Source organism: Pseudorasbora parva, chromosome 19 (genome assembly GCF_024679245.1).
Source record: "Pseudorasbora parva isolate DD20220531a chromosome 19, ASM2467924v1, whole genome shotgun sequence".
Classification (NCBI taxonomy): Eukaryota; Metazoa; Chordata; class Actinopteri; order Cypriniformes; family Gobionidae; genus Pseudorasbora; species Pseudorasbora parva.
The window spans coordinates 4,403,338-4,421,035 of record NC_090190.1 but is presented as its reverse complement, the minus strand read 5'-3'; the positions used below and the strand labels follow the sequence as shown (position 1 = coordinate 4,421,035).

Here is a 17,698-nt window from a genome sequence, read left to right as displayed (position 1 = left end):
AGAGCCATTTATGCCACAAAAAATGTTCTAGCCTATAAAGACAAAAGTCTAAAATGATTGCGATTCATTGTGTTAAAAATATATAACGCAATTATTGCAACATCCATTTTTCTATCATCCTTAGACAAGTGTTACATTATATGATCACGTTCTTATTCATGCATATGCTTTTAAACCATTTAAGCACTACGGGATCCAAGAGAAAGCTCTGTCTGTGAATGTGCTGACTATGTGACACACACACACACACACACACACACACACACACACACACACACACACACACACACACACACACACACTCTTTCGCACTTGAACAAACACACAGAACAAAATAATGCCAAAATGCCAAAAAAATTTGTTGAGTATTCTCATAATATCAGTTAAATAACGTTTTAAATGAACGTGAAGAGTTGTGAGGAAATGAGATGCGCGTGACAGATCCGCGTCATGTTCGGCAGCGGCAGATCTTAAAGTGACAGCAGCCACTAATGTCTGTCATTAATGTTCATCACAGAACAAAGCTAACAGAGAACACTATAGCTTTAATAAGGATTAATCTATATGTAATTTATAATGTGTGCAGTTAAGAAGGTGTTTGATAACTTTATCATATTTATGTACATTTCCTACCCGTTAGACAGGAAGGACACAGGCAAATATGATATTTATAACACTCTAAAAAATGCTAGACTACAAACAACCCAGGTTGGGTTGAAAATGGAATAACGCAGCAATTTTTTTGTTTTAACACAGCGATTGGGTTGTCTTAAGCAACATTTAACCCAACCTCTGGGTTAAAACAACCCAATTGCGTGGTTAAACAACTCAACTGTTGGGTGAGTCCATTTTCAACCCAACTTGGGTCGTTTTTAACCCAGCAGTTTTTAGAGTGTATAGTGGGTTTATGTGAGGATTGTTTAAAGTTCACTTAAATTAAAAGTTGTTTTTAAAAGCATAATAAATGTTGAAAAAAAATCTTTTAGTTATACTGTAATGTTAAATATGTAAAAACTAATGTAAAAATGTATATAGTTAATGTTAAAACTTCAGTATAGAATCAGTGATACTTGCCTTCATTCATAAAAACATGCCCTTACAACAAATATCAACAAAAAATGTTGTGTTGTTTTAACCCAATGTTGGGTCAAATATGGACTAACCCAGCAATTGTTTTTTTTTAACCCAGCGATTGGGTTGTTTTAATCATGCGGTTGGGTTAGATATTTGCTTAAGACAACCCAATCCCTGGGTTAAAATAACCCAATTGCTGGGTTAGTCCATATTTGACCCAACATTGGGTTATTTTTTACCCAGAATTTTTTAGAGTGTACATTAATTTGGAGAGTAACTGTGAAAGTATTACAATATTTAAAATTGTTTTTAATTGCGATTAATTACAGAAAAAAAGAGCAGTTAATTTGTTATTTTTTAATCAATTAAAGTCCTCATGAAATCAAAATTGACCATATTTACTTTGTTACCCCAAATTGCTAGTTTTGTGGTGAACAATCCATCCGTGCAAGTCAATCCGCATCAAAAAATTATTTGGCTACGTAATCTTTAATCAAAATCTGAAAATGCTCCACCCACCCCCTACATTGGTAGGCCTTTTTTGATGACGCCTGTTTGACGGCTTGGGCTTCGACATGCCATCATTAAACACGGCCATCCAACCGACAGTCTGCTGCCTGCGACTGTGTAGAGAATGAAGGAAGTATCGAGTGTCATGGCGACGCCCACAAAGACTTGCAGGAAAGTTGTGGATATCCAATCAGGTCACAGGGAGGGGGAAACAAGTCACGCCCTCTGTTCTGCTCATTTAGTGTTCCGTTTCTCTCGGAAATACGTCAAATCACTGAAATAAAGTCGGTTGCAACTTCCGGTTCACTGGGACTTTAACAGCACTAAGGTTCTGTATATGAAGAAAAAATATATCTAAAAAATGTTGTGTTGTTTTAACCCAATGTTGGGTCAAATATGGACTAACCCAGCAATTGTTTTAATTAGTTTTAATCCTGCGGTTAGGTTAAATATTTGCTTAAGACAACCCAATTGCTGGGTTAGTCCATATTTGACCCAACATTGGGTTGTTTTTTACCCAGAATTTTTTAGAGTGTTCATTAATTTGGAGAGTAACTGTGAAAGTATTACAATATTTAAAATGGTTTTTAATTGCGATTGATTACAGAAAAAAGAGCAGTTAATTCGTTATTTTTTAATCAATTGACAGCACTAAGGTTCTGTATATGAAGCGCCTGACGGAACCTTTAGGGTTCCAAATAGAACCTTTCCTTCTAAGAGTGTGAAATAATTCCAATCCCTGCATCATTCAGCTTTTGTTGTACCTATATGCCAAATCCATTTACTGTTCGAATGAGAAAATGATCAAATGCACTATGAGGATGTATTTTTGCTTATTAAATGATTTGGCATTGTGATTATGTCCCCTTTATGTCTGATGTATTTTGCTTTCTGGTCTTGGTTTAAGCTGTGATTGGGTTCATCACAATTTCATGAGAACTAAAATAAATACCATTCTGAGCATTCAAATCTTGTTGCAGGATGAGTCAACAGATAATCTTATTTGGTGCTGTGGGATTTGTTTACAGCATGGCTGGTTTTTGGACAGGTGGGCATCAATGTGGACTATCACGTCTGTCATTGGACAGTGAGTCTAAAGGCAGCTTTGTGATTGGCTAAACGTTAGCAGCTGTTTGGATCCCATGGGGAGCATTGCAGCAGTTAAAAGGATTGGAGCGATGGAGAAAGAGACGGAGTGTGTGTGGAGAATGGAAAGCGCAGTAGTGGAGGGAGGGATAGAGAGGCGGCTGCAGTTAGAGGAGTTAAATACATTCTCATTCAAATACAAAGAAAAGGTAACGCCAGAGAGGGTGTAAGGGATGGATTTTCTCAGAGGAGGCAAGGGAGGCACACCAAACAAAATTGGAATATGAAGAGAATAAATAACAGCTAGGAAAAAAAGCAAAAACAAATCTGAGATCAAGTTGTGTGTAAACCACTCATCTTTCTGAAGTTACACGGTCCAAAAGCAACACCCGCGGATAATGATTCACAGTTGCTTTGGTCTCGTTTTTAAACTGAGGATTTGCTGATTATTAGAGTCGAATGATTTTGATTATGTTTATGTATAATAAAATATAGCCAATCAACAGTAGGAACAAATACAAAGGGATTTCTTCTAGAGTCACACTTTAGATAAGGGGCCAATTCTCACTAATAACTACGACTTTTGCCTCAATAAACTCCAAAGTAGAACAGGTAGTAAGGTAGTTGTTAAGTTTAAATTGGGTGATTAACGGATGTAGAATAAGGTCATGCAGAATAAGGCATTAATATGTGCTTAATAAACAGCCTATAGTATTATACATGCTAATAAGCTCCCAGTGTTACCTGAAATTATAGCAGATAATGTGTTTAACGATCAGTTAAATGATACGTAATCAATCATTATCATTAGTCATCATAAAACTGAATGAGACAATATGAAAAATGGATATTCATTTTGAGATTTGGTAATGTTTACATTGAGCAATGTTATTCAGTTATTACTGTTGACTTTAAGTGAGTGTTAGATGATGGCAACGGTCATATAAAAATAATGGAAATTAGCATGCATAATTAAATAATCAATATTGACTGATAGTGATAAATACTAAATCTCTAATGCCAATATCCAATTATGCTACTGATGTATTTTTTTTTGCAGTCTTGAAGATGTGTAAACTTGAGAGCTTTAATAAATATCCAACTCAAAAAATTGGTTAAAAATATCCACACAGAAATTACTAGTAAACAACAAACAATAAAAAAGGCAAACACATTCCTTTAAACTAGTAGAACAAAACAAGCTTAAAGGGATTAAAAACTCTAGTGTTACAGTCTAGATTATATTGAAAATATCTTATTTTCTTAGTGATACATAATATTTTTTGACATGAAGTACAAATAGCCATAGATTCTATTTACACTAAAAGTATAGCAGTGTCTTCTTTGTAATTAGTCTAATTAGTAGTTATGCTATAGTATTTGTGCTTATAAATAGTGGCAGATAATTTGCACCTCCTTGTTGTTGTACATTAAACGCTATGCAATAATAACAGAGTGTAAATTATTATATTTATTAAAATGATTGAATGGATGCCGCCTTATTGGGACAATAAAGTCCTCCCTACACTACATCGACTCCTAACACTAAACACTTTAACACGTTAGACACTTTATTTCCACTTTTCAAATATTTCCTTCTTTTAGTGGAAATAAATGCCTTTCTGATCTGATATGTAATGGAAAAAGGGAGTAGAGTGAGTTTGGCAAATGGTGGATTTAAATCTCGGGTCGATCTAAACTTCCCCACTGTTCACTCTCAGAAAAAAAGGTACAAAAGCCGTCAATGGGGCAGTACCTTTCCAAAAGGTACACTTTTTTTCCTTTTAAGTACTAATATGAACACTTTATGTACTAATATGAACACTTTATGTACTAATATGAACACTTTATGTACTAATATGAACACTTTATGTACTAATATGAACACTTTATGTACTAATATGAACACTTTAGCCAGAGTGCGAATTACTCCACCATAACTGGGGGGTGCTGCTCCTTCACTTCTTCTATCATGGTCCACTATATCAATCCCCAGTGTTCGTCAAGTACTTGGCTATTTTTATGTTTCCACGGGCTTCACTGATGTTATGTTTGGTTGAGTTTTAATTAGTTTTTAAAGTGTTTTTTTTAAAAATGCTTAGTTTTAGATTAGTTTTTATTAGTTTTAGTCACATATTCTATACAGAATTCACACCCTACAAATACCACAGCTGTACTGTGTGTGTGTGTGTGTGTGTGGGTGTGTGTGTGTGTGTGTGTGTGTGTGTGTGTGTGTGTGTGTGTGTGTGTGTGTGTGTGTGTGTGTGTGTGTGTGTGTGTGTGTGTGTGTGTGTGTGTGTGTGTGTGTGTGTGTGTGTGTGTGTGTGTGTGTGTGTGTGTGTGTGTGTGTGAGACGCATGAGTGACAGAGATGGAGGGAGAGCAGGAAAAGCAAATGCAGCTGAACGAATATGCTGCGTGTTTTAAATAGCGTTAAAAAAATGAAAGACCTTGACAAAGACGAAAACTAAGAATATTTACTCTATAATTTTATTTGAGTTAGTTTTGCCAAACACATTACAGTTTTAGTTAGTTAGCGTTTTTTTCCTAATATGCCTCGTTTTTATTTCTGTTAACGAACGATAGGTGTATTTTCCCACCTAGTTTTAGTTTTTTTCGTTTGTTTTCGTTAATGATTATAACCTTGCCCAAAACTGATATTTCTGTCGCTTTGGGGGGTATAGTAGGCTACCCCCCACTACCCCCTGTAATTTGAACTAGGACTTTAGGTACTAATACGTGCCTTTAAGGTACAATATGCACCCTTTAGGTACAATAGTGTACCTTTTGAAAAGGTACTGCCCCAGTGTCAGCTTTTGTACCTTTTTTCTGAAAGTGTTGCTACTGTTAACAGTCCAGCTTCTGACATTTTTTTCTGGCCCAATTAGACGTCAGTGGGCGGAGTTAGTTTAAATAGCCTCTGCCAATAAGACAGGCTATTTGCACTTAGTGTAAATACACAAAATTGTGAAACATACTTTTTTATAGCGTATTTAAATAAACCCCAAGAAGCAAAATATTGCACAAAAAGATATAGCTTCATGTTCCATTTGCCGTTAACCTGTAAACTGTGCAAACATCACAATTTCTCATTTCAGTTATCAACCACACACCACTAGGTTGGAAAGAGTGAAAGCCAGATTTAATTAGTACACAAAGCAGAGCACTGCTAACCTCACTCATGTCTCCTCTCTCTCTCTCCGCACACACACACTCATCGCTGACTTAATCCAGCTCACTAGTCTGTCCTGGCAGGCAAATATGAGATGGTGCCAGAGCTGAGAGAGAAGAGTAGGAGAAGCTCCAGACATTCAATCTCTCTCTCTCTCTCTCTCTCTCTCTCTCTCTCTCTCTCTCTCTCTCTCTCTCTCTCTCTCTCTCTCTCTCTCTCTCTCTCTCTCTCTCTCTCTCTCTCTCTCTCTCTCTCACGCTTAGGAGAAGGAATGTGTGTGAATATCTGAGGGACTCTGTGTGAGCGATTCGGTGTGTGTGTGTGTGTGTGTGCGTGACTGTAATTAAAGTGCTGTTCTGCAGTTGTGCTTGTTCCTGTCTTCTGTGAGACTGATGCTTAATTAATGAGTGGTATTAATTAAAGAAAGAGAAAAAGAGAGCGAGGAGGAGACAGAAAGCAAATTTAAAGTGTGAGAGAAATACAGAGATGCAATGTAAGGGTGAAGTAGGAGATCTGAAAGCTATATTTGCTTGTGTGCTAAACCTGTTGACCCTCGGACAGCATCATAAATGTGATTGTCTGATATTCTGCGCTATTTGGACTTGACTTGACTCTTGTAGTTGGAATTACGACAGTGGCTCAGTGTTATGAACGTTTTCAACCGAGTGAATAAACTTTCAATGGAGGGACAGAAATCTCTCAGATTTCATTAAAAATGTCTTAATTTGTGTTTCAAGGATTGAAAGTCTTACAGGATTGAAACGGGTGAGTGATGTCAGAATTTTAATTTTTCTAAAATCCAAATTTTGTCATCGTTTACTCACCTTCGTTTCATTCCAGATCTGTACGACCGTATTTCATCTGCTCACTCTGAGTGTGTTTGAACATTGAAAGTCAGTGAGAGAAAGTCATAAAACACTGGGTTAAAAACAACTCAGTTTGGGTTAATAGGACAGAACATAATTGGGTTCATTTTAGCCAGCACACTAGGTTGTATATTTAACCCAGCATAATGGGTTGATTTAACCCAGCAAATTAGGTTGTACATTTAACCCAGAATAATGGGTTGATTTAACCCAGCATAATGGATTGATTTAACCCAGCAAATTAGGTTGTATAATTAACCCAGAATAATGGGTTGATTTAACCCAGCATAATGGATTGATTTAACCCAGCAAATTAGGTTGTATATTTAACCCAGAATAATGGGTTGATTAAACCCAGCATAATGGGTTAATTCATACTGTACTTCATAAAATTATTAATGCACTCTAAAAAATTCTGGGGGAAAAAAAAGCCCAATGTTGGGTCAAATATGGACTAACCCAGCAATTGGGTTATTTTAACCCAGCGATTGGGTTGTCTTAAGCAAATATTTAACCCAACCGCAGGGTTAAAACAACCTAATCGTTGGGTTAAAACAACCCAATTGCTGGCTTCGTCCATATTTGACCCAACATTGGGTTAAAACAACCCAGCATTTTTTAGAGTGTATCCACGGATTAACTTAAATCCTCTAAACTTAAAAAAAATACTCCACACAATCACTGGTTTGCATAATAATTCCTTTATTTTATCCCAGTGCAAACCCTCTTTTGCCGTATAAAAAACTACTGTCACACTTTAAAAACTGTTGGGTTGTTTTAACCCAATCTTGGGTCAAATATGGACTAACCCAGCAATTGTGTTGTTTTAACCCAGCGATTGGGTTGTTTTAATCCTGTGGTTGGGTTAAATATTTGCTTAAGACAATCAAATCGCTGGGTTAAAACAACCCAATTGCTGGGTTAGTCCATATTTGACCCAACATTGGGTTGTTTTTCACCCAGAATTTTATATAGAGCAGGATTTACTGAAGACTAGCACTGAAACTAGCGCTGAAATGGTGTGGACAGGCTAATCTTGCAGCTGACCTTATTGCATATGCATTTGTAGGAGTTTCCCTTTCAGAAGCAAAATTCGCTCTCATGCTAATTTGCCCTGTTTAGTAAATCTGGCCCTTAGAAGTAATTGAAGTGTAATCGACCAGTCTCTGTTGTCCTGTTTCCACCGTAATGCCGCTGGATCTCATGAACTTCTAACTTCAGACCGCCGCCCTGTGTTTCTCTCCAAAATATAAGGTGACTGACTCCATAACCTGTCCATAAACAATCAGTGTACAGTTCTGAAGACATAGTCTGTCTGAATTCACTCACTCGTTTTCATTCACTCCTTCAAGTGAACTGTATTAGTGGACTACTGTAGGGAATAGTGATTGAGGGTTAAGGGGACGTTTTTAGATTCAGCCTAAAAAATCCAGAGAAGCAATGACTCTCAACATCAATAGTGGTTTTCAGCCCTATGTACTCCGGAAGAAGCAACAACTTTGAGAATGAACCAGGAAGTTTCCAAATGGTTACTTGATAAATTTATTTAGTTTGTTGTAGTTTTTCAGGGCTTTTTTCAGCAATGGATGAGCATCACACACACAACGTTATACGGTAATAACGTTCATATGCGCTATAACGGAACAACACACACACATTTTGCGTCATGTTTACTTCATTCATTTTGGTAAAGGTGCTGTTGTGGCGAATATGACGGGGCAGGACCGAAGCAATGTGACGTTACATTGCCCAGAAAATTAAAAATGGCGTGTTTTATGAGACTGTTGAGGTTTTATGGAGAAGAAGTGGGTGGATTTTTATCATCGTACACACTCTGCCGACTTACTTTTATGTTCAAACCCTATGTAAAAGTGAATTTTGCATAATAGGGGAGCTTTAATGTTCGTTTGTTCAAGTCATTTTAACAAATCAGTGAATTCAGGAATTTTTTGTTTAAGTGAACTCATTTGTGATACATTGCAGGAATGCAATACATAAAATGCTAATTCAACTGCACTGTAAAAAAGTATTTAGAAAAAAAGTTGCCTGGTTGCCTTTTTTGAGTTATATTTTGAGTTCATTGAAATTAAAATTTTGAGTTAATACAATGAACATTTTTTGAGATCCGACAACCTTTATTAAAATATTATTAAAAGATTTTGTAAGCATATTGGGTAATTGTGTGTGTTTTATTTCTGATGACGCAGTGAAACATGCCAAATAGTGCTATTAAAAATTGTATGTGGTTCAGATACAATAATATTTTGAGTTTCTATTTATTAAACAAATTTCTTGCATTGTATCAACTCAAATTTTTAATTTCAATAAACTCAAAATTTTAAGGCAACCAGGTTACTTACTTTTTTAAGTTAAACCAACAAAAACCAACAACATTTTTTTACAGTGCAGTATGAGTTTGTGTGTTAGTGTACAATGAGCATGTAAAATGGAAAGATAGCCAATACAGGTCTGACAATCTTCAAATACTTTGATACTCTTGACTGTTCGTAATGGTGTGAAGAAATTTAAGACCTGCACTGTAAAAAAAATTGGTTGTTTTTTGTTGGTTTAACTTAAAAAAGTGAGTAACCTGGTTGCCTTAAAATTTTGAGTTTATTGAAATTAAAAATTTGAGTTGATACAATGAAGGAAATTTGTTTAATAAATAGAACTCAAAATATTTTTGTATCTGAACCACATAAAAAATTTGATAAATCATGAAAATAGCATTATTTGGCATGCATCATCAGAAATAAAACACACAATTACCCAATATTCTTAGAAAATCTTTTAATAATATTTTAATAAAGGTGGTCGAATCTCAAAAAAATGTTATTAACTCAATTTTAATTTCAATGAACTCAAAATGTTAAGGCAACCAGGTAACTTTTTTTCTATATAATTTTTTACAGTGTGTGGATCTGTAGTCAACATCACAGGATGTGGTTTAACTGCAGAATACTTCAAATGGTTGAAAAAAACGGCTTCAACTGGCACACCATCTATAGCCAGCCCAATGAAAGGGTAATATGTTTGGAGATCCGTGTAGACTGAGAGTGCAGTATCATAGCCAAAACACACCTGAACGTGCCTTAACAGAACTGCTTCTGATGACCAAATCAGACCATTTTGGTACAGAACTTCATCGCTATACCTTTACTGACAACAAAATGAAGCTTTCAAAGAGGAGAAGAGTCAAACACGAGAGAGTTCATTTATGTTTTGAATTGTTTTGTTGCCCTTGGCACTGGATACCGTGAACATGTGCATGGTTTCAAGATGTCAAGCAGACTGGCGAGCACTTATGAAAGAAGTGTCAGAAACTTGGTACTGAGTGAAGGTCATGGGCCTTTAAACACACACACACACACACACACACACACGCACAAATAATTGCTCTGAAGCAACCAGAAATGTGTTCAGATCTCTTTGAAAACCTGTGAGGAAAGATGAAAACCGTGTGCAGGCACTGTTGAAATCTGGGAGAATTAAAGCACAAGAAGATCAGGCCAAACTGGCAGTACAGTAGTGTGGGAAGCTTATCCATGGCTCCCAACACTGGATTGCAGCGTTTTTGTTTGTGTCACAGAATATTAAGTGTACAAAGGAAATGCTGTTTTGTTTTCTTGGTGGAAGAAATAATGACATGCATCGAAAGTAGTTTGAGCAGTACTAGTAATGAAGGATTGTGGAGACTGTTTGTTAATTTTTTTTGCAGAAATATGAGATATTACGTGCAAGGGTGCATGTTGTCTCTGTATCAGTGTCTTCAAGAATGCAAGTGTGGCAGCTTGTTCGGCACCATGTACTCTAGCACATGTTTCTGGTTCGCTCGCTCTCTCTCTTTCGGCACTTTCCTTATCGTTGCCAGATAGTAATAAAAACCATGTGGAATAGACTGAGAGATGGATAGAACTGTATTGTGTGTGTGTGTGTGTGAGAGAGAGTCCAGCCCCTGGACTTACTTGCATCACTTCAGTGTTTATTGCACATGAAGAGCCAGTCTTAAAGGAATAATGTATTCGCCAAAAAAAGATACTTTCCCCTCGGTTTCACAGACAAGCATTAAGATAGTCTCAGACTAAAATTGAAAGCAACTTGCACCAATATTTCTAATTATTAAAAGATGTCAGTGCCATTGTTTTGTCTCAAGATGCACATCAGTAATGTCACATTTATAAAAGCTACTTAAATGCCCTACTGGGGCCTAATTATAATCCTAATCCATGGCTTTCAGAGACTTGGAATATGTTTACTTGTGTGAAAAATTTAGGATTTTTCTTTTCATGTATGGAAGTATATACAGCCTCCACTTTTATTGTGCCAAATATCTAATTTTGTGTTCCACAGAAGATGGGTTGGAATGACATGGGAGTAAATTATATGACAACTTTCCTTTTTGTTTGAAATATCCTTGCATACATTTATAGCCCTCCCTAAACCTCATTTTTCGGGATGTCATATGAAAAATGTGTTTTCTTTTTTATATACTTCAGTCCATTCACATATTCTTTCATCTATCCATCTCTTTCCTCAACTCTCCACATCCTCCGCCTCTCGTCCCTTTGCTGCCCCCTGCTGCCATGTCCCAACTTCTTTGCATTGTTTATTGATTCGAGCCTTTTCTCAGAGGTCATATGTTGTGTGTAGCTCACTAGTATGTTTGATAGTTGTATAGTACAGTCTTTTATTTAGATATTGCCTTTTAAATGTAACTATATTTGTTTACTGCTTTACAGTTACAACATTTTTAAACCTAATTTTCAGGACACACATTTAATGATACTATATATATTAATATATGTGGACGCTATCACATGTCTTTTTAAAATAATGTTAACAAGGCCTCATTACGTCACAATAATACTGAAAAGCAATACATTTTGTCAGCCAAACATTTGGTCTTCACAATGTTTTGAATAGCCACCATCTTAAGATTCAAACCATGTTTTGCTATTCAGTGCAACAGCTGCTTTTTTCAACGTGTACTTTTAGATAATTTCACAAAATCTCTTATTCCTAAATCAGACTTTGCTTGACTACACTGAGTGACTTTTATGGGTTTTTTTTAACAAAAAGTTTAATATGCATTACATTCCCAAATGTAAAGCATGTAAAGCAGTTGCCTATCCACTGAGACATATGTCGTATTGCCATAGTAAGGCCTGCAATCTATTGCATTGGAAAGGAAAACTATGTAACCATGGTTACCGTTCCACTCATATTCAATTGCCATGGTTACAACTGTTCTCTAACTGTATTGCCATAGTGACAAGTGTCCTTTCGCCCACAGGGATAACACAAAGCATGGCCACAGCATCAGACATGGTAAGAACAACTGCAGTTATTTCAATAGCATTTTCAACTGTAATTGTTTTCAGTCCTCAACAGTAAGTGAACATGCCTTTTTTGTGTGTTTCGTTTCCCTAGGAAATAACTGCACTCCTGAAAACTGGGAACCCCAAGACTGTGTGAAGCCTCATTCTGTCCAAGTATAACATAGTGAGAGGAAAGAGATCAAACAAGCCAGCCGCTAAACTGGACCCAGCTTACAGTTAAACCTATCACAGAACCATCACTGACACATATACGTAAATACAAAGATCCTGATCTGCAATTTTGGGGGTAATGAGCCGTCTGTCAGGTCGCCTGCGCTCTGGAGGTGTTCGCTTGACTTGTGAGGCACTGGCTGATAAAGACTGCAGTGATGATGAGGGTCCCTCTCTTTGGGAGGGGGATGAAGAGCCTGGGGGCACATCTGTAGGACCCACTGATCCCACTCCAGCCAGCTCACTACATTACAGCTTTTATTCACCTCCCTCTTTAGCTAATGGTCTGCGAAACCATGAAGAGCAACTTCGACGTAGGGCAAGGAGACGTCGGCAGACGGAATATGTGGAGCAAGTACACACACAAGAACAAATGCACATTCAGCAAAACACACAACCACAGATGCACACACACTCACTCACACAGTCAAGCACACACCTGCAACCGCATACACACATTCCAGTGGATACACATATGTGGATGGACACAAACCCGCTAACACACAAGTGCACACCCACAGACACTGGCTCCTCACTTATAGAGCAGGACCCGTCCCTTATTCCAGAAGACTTGTCCTTACCGTCTAAGATTGAAACACATAATGTACATGTTCCATCGGCCACTTTGTTACATCCCCCCCCTTCCTCAAAGACTCTATCACCTCCTCAGTACAACGCTCCCTCTTTACCTAAGGAGGAGACAGAACACAATTCAATATGTAAGCCAGAACTGGATCGCACCACTGACTCAGACCAAGTTTGTATAACAGGCCAATCCCCTGTCACAACCTCTGTGGAGGCTGAAAGGAAGTATACCTTACGGAGCTCTGGCCGACCACGTTTCCCCTGCCATCTTCGAAAATCATCCCGATTACGTAGAGCTACTGAGGACAATTTGTTCAAAAGGGATTTGGACCAACAGGATGAAGAAGAAGAGGAGAATAGAGTCTGGAGAACGGAGGAAATAAGGCCGGTGGAGGAGCATCCCCCAGAGGTGTGTGCTCCTCCTGCCCCGTCATTTGAGGTTTTACCATCGCCAGCGATATCAGCAAGTCTTAAACCAAATCATAGCGTGAGAACATCAGAAGGAGAGGGCATTGTGACTCACCATGCAGTTAGAGGGAAGCGACAGGGACGTTATTTAGGTGTGAGAAGGATTGTGGTAAAAGTAGCCAGAATACCTGTTCACATGAGTCGACGACAGAAAAGCTACAAGATTTCATCCCTGGAGCCAGTGTGTGCCGGACCCCATGGAGAAGGGCCCACAACTGGAGAAAGGCCCGAAGGGGGTGTAGGAGGTGAGCCTGGAGCTAAGCCAGGAGCTAATGTTTCCAGAGAGCCAACTGCACTTCTCCGCATGAAAAACAATGGAAAGAGTGTGATGGTAATGTTTCCACCGGGAGAGCTTCCGGTAATCTTGAAGCGACGGAGGGGACGCCCCCCTAAACAGGCATTACCAGGACAACCTGACATGCATGAGACCAGAGTAGGAGCAGCCAGTGCAGCAGAGCCCAAAAAAATTCGGAGACGGCGAACAGTAAAGCTACCATCTCCACAACCCTCATACGTTAATGATACCAATGATGTTAAAGTGGAATATGCAGATGTCCTTTCCAAACTGGCCTTCTTGAACAGACAACCTCCCAGCACAGGCCGCTGCTCCCCTCCACGCTGCTGGACCCCAACAGAGCCCGAAACTTTCCATATACCACCAGAAAATCCATCCCTTTCCACTCTTTTGCACCGTCTCACAGGATTTCGCAGAAGAGGTGGTCGTGCAGGCTGCATGGGGAGTAGAGGAGGGGGTGCAGCTGGATCCTCTGATTCTTTTAAGAGGTCATTCAGTGACTTCTTTGAAACAATTGGCAAAAAGCGCAAGGTCCCCGCATCTGAGCCAGGAACTCCTCGAAAAAGAGGCAAGGGGGTTGCTGGGGGAATAAATAGAGCAGCTTTGGGTGAATCCGTACAAGGTGAGAAGGTTAAAAAACGCAGGTCACGAAAGAATGGGGCTTTAAAAAACTTTACAGGTGCCCAAGAGCAAGACTGGCAAAATGAGAACAGTAGTTGGATAGGGAAAGGTGACAGAGATATTTCTGAGAAAGCAAGTAGTTATCAGAGTCCTTGTTCCCCTCGTGGAAGTTTTCAAAGTAGTGATGCTTGTAAAGGGGCGATGTACCACAGCCCCGGTATGAGAGGGGTGTGCAGTGGAGAAGAGGCTCAGGGAATGTTTGCAGGATATTTTCGCTCTCTACTTGATTCTGATGACTCCTCTGACCTGCTAGACATTTCCATGTCGAGCCCCGCTGGACGCCAGGAAGGCCGTAAGCTCACCCCAGGATATGAGGGTGGCAGCCCCGGTGCAGCCCATCGTTGGTCTCCTGCCTTTCCTAAAAGAAGTCCTAAAGGAGCAGCCTGCCTTGGGGAAGGGGCGCCATTACCCTCACCCCAAACTCAAGCCAGCTCTTCAACTAAACCCTCATATTCATACAGCGTCTCACAGACTTCTCCAACTCCATCCTTCCCTAAATCCCCTGCACTCTTGCTTTCCCGTTCACCCAGCTCTCCACATCCCTCTGGAGGTTTTCCTCAATATCCACCTAGTTATAGCGCTGGGGTTCCTCAAGGGGGAAGTATTTACCCCCTCCCTCAACAGCAGCAGCAACAGCAAAGGCCAAGTGACTGTAGCTTTACATATGGTACTAAAACTCCCTCTGTTCCCTCTGTTCCCTCTGCACAGTGTCAGATGAGTTATTCGAACTACCAGGGTTCTGCCAAGCGCAATTATAGTGGATATCCAGGCCCACCCCATTCAACCATACAGAGAGGGGACTCTGGCGCAACCTCCCCAGGTGGAAGTTATATGTCAGTGTCAAAGTCTAGCCCCTATTCCTTATCCTCTTCTCCGCCTGAGGGTTGCAGACAATACACCTCTACAGCTCAGTGGGGATACAGACAAGGGGGAAATAATTGGGGTAGTGATGCATATGGTAGTCATCAGTTTCATGGTTACTCTGATTATGGGGTTGCTGGAACTGGGTCAGAATCCAAAGACATTCTGGACATCTCAAACTACACACCCCAAAAAGCCAAACAGCGTCCCTGCCCTGACACGCTCTCTGAATCCTCTTCAGACTCTTCTCACACTGGTGGAGGAGGGATGAGTGTTGTGGGGGGAGCATTTCGCCCAAGGGATGTTCCTATGCCTGAGGGTCAGTCTAGCCTTTCAAGCCTGGAGAAGCTAATGCTTGACTGGAATGAGAATTCGGCAGGCCCTTCTTACAACTGGAGTCAGAATGTACTATTCCAAGGCGGGGCGAAACCAGGTCGCGGACGAAGGAAAAAGTCTGAGATACACAATGAGAAGGAAGCATGCTCTGTTCCCCCAGGTTCACCTGCCAGCCCTCCTATGCAAGGAGGCCCAAAACGTAGTGCTACAGGTGGAAGACAGCCCAGGGGATCCAGAGGTAGGGGAGGATACTCTCCTTGCCAGAGAGATCGCCACCCAGCACCAAAAACCAAATCTCAAAAGCCTTCGACCCCATCAGGGTCAGGGCAAATGGGTTCAGGGGGTCTATACCAAGAAGCATTGGACTACTACAGTGGAGATAGTAGTAGCCTGTCACCTCTCAGCCATGCCCCAGAGTCCTGTGAATACCCCTCTCCATATTCTGTCCACACTTCTACTCCCTCCTCAGATGAGAGATTTGCTCACGTCTTTCCTCCGGACTCTGCCTCTGTGTCCCCCAGTTTGTCAAATCAGTCAGATGCCCTAAAGCAGTATCCTAAACCTGGTCCTCCCTCACAGACTTACGGGCATGCTGCCAGGACTTTTAGCCCAACCCTCTCCCCAACCCCTCGGCTCTTGCCGCAGTGTGGTTCTGCCATGAGTCCGCATCGGGTCCCAAAAGAACAGTTCTCCCAGTATGATTCCCCGAGTTACAGTGGCTCTCCCTGCTGGTATGGCCAAGGAGGAAGTGTCGCTGGCAGCCCCCAAAATTATGAGGAACAACGACCACCAGCAGTCTCTTTGCCCTCACACAAACGGGACATGTCATTGATGGTATCTGGGATGAGAGTTCCATCCCATTCATCTTACCCTTCCCCTTTACAAAGAGGTCCTTCTATGTCAACTTGTGTGAGTGGGACTCTGGACTCTTCCCCTCAGCATGATGAGATGGGTTATCATGGTAACTTGGACAACTATGCACCTGTTGGACACCGTTATGCACCCCAAACAGCCAGAGGAGGGGTACTCTGCCAGCTTCTTGACCAGCCCAGCGAAGAAGGCTTCACTGTCACCAGCCTGTAGTTGGATTTATCATGGCTTTGCTGAAGAGGTACAACATTAATACCAGTACATTAGTGATGCGCGGGTCCTCTTATAACCCGGGGAGGGTCATTAAAAGCAAAATAAATAAAAAATCTGTATATGTTGCATGCAATTCCCTATAGCCTATATTAAATATTTAGGATTATTTTCATATTTTATTAGATTCTTTGATAAGGTTACAATACGAAGGCCGTAGCAACGTAACTTACATGTTCCCAAACCTTTGGCGTCACGTGACACGTCATAAAAGCTGCCAGCAGCTGAGCGAGTCAAAAGAAAAAGAGATGAGTTTAGTGAGTGGGAGGATGATAGTGAAGAAGTTGCAGAGAGGCACGAGGTTTGTGCTTTGTAAATGTTGAAAATGTTTATCATTATCTTGTTATTAATATGACCTGATTTATGGTTCATATTCGTTTACAGGGCAATGTTTCCGAGCACGTGAAGTTAATAAATGTAATTTCGGGAGGAGTACACCCATTTAATCTTTCAATTGATACCAAGGTATAAAACCAGCAGCTTACCTCTTCCCCTTTTTAGTTCCTGAAGCCTCCCTCCTCCTCCCCTGCTCCTCCTTTTGTACAATTTTGTACACCACACGGGTGGTGGATGAGGAGAGATCCCTGACACGAGTGTAAAGCGCTTTGGGTGTACAGTAGTACATATGAAAGCGCTATATAAATGACTCATTCATTCATTATTTTATTCATTCAATTTGCCTGTTATGGGGGCAATCGGCGCTCGGGTAGAATATCCTCTCCGAGCCCCTCTATAGCAGACAGCAAGCCAAATCTGTTTACCACTTTCACTAAGATTATATGGGCACACAAACTCGTGAATTTCAGGCTAAAATAAAGGCTGTTTTTATTTACATTACAATGTACGCCTGGTATGTCTATTTAATGGTCGCGCGTGCGGTGCGGGTTGTAAAAAAATATGCAGTGGTGCGGGCCAAATAATTTCATAAAAGTGGGACCCGTGGGTTGGAAAAAAACCAGACCTGCGCATCACTACAATACATGATTGCAATTGTTCAAGTTAATACTTAAATGCTACTACAATCTATATTGTGATACGATTTTATGTCCCTACACTGTAGAAAATAATTATCCAAT

The 17,698-nt window shown here is 40.0% G+C and overlaps 1 protein-coding gene across 1 annotated transcript in view; it reads left to right on the top strand.

Annotated features, from left to right (window-relative positions):
- ahdc1 (AT hook, DNA binding motif, containing 1) overlaps positions 1-17,698 on the top strand; it is a 36,641-nt gene that overhangs the window by 17,452 nt on the left and 1,491 nt on the right. Inside the window, exons 3-4 of the mRNA XM_067425535.1 lie at positions 12,001-12,035; positions 12,138-16,593. Of these exons, the coding sequence (XP_067281636.1) occupies positions 12,336-16,565 (4,230 nt within the window). The 5' untranslated portion in view covers positions 12,001-12,035; positions 12,138-12,335 and the 3' untranslated portion in view covers positions 16,566-16,593. The remainder of the gene's footprint in view (positions 1-12,000; positions 12,036-12,137; positions 16,594-17,698) is intronic.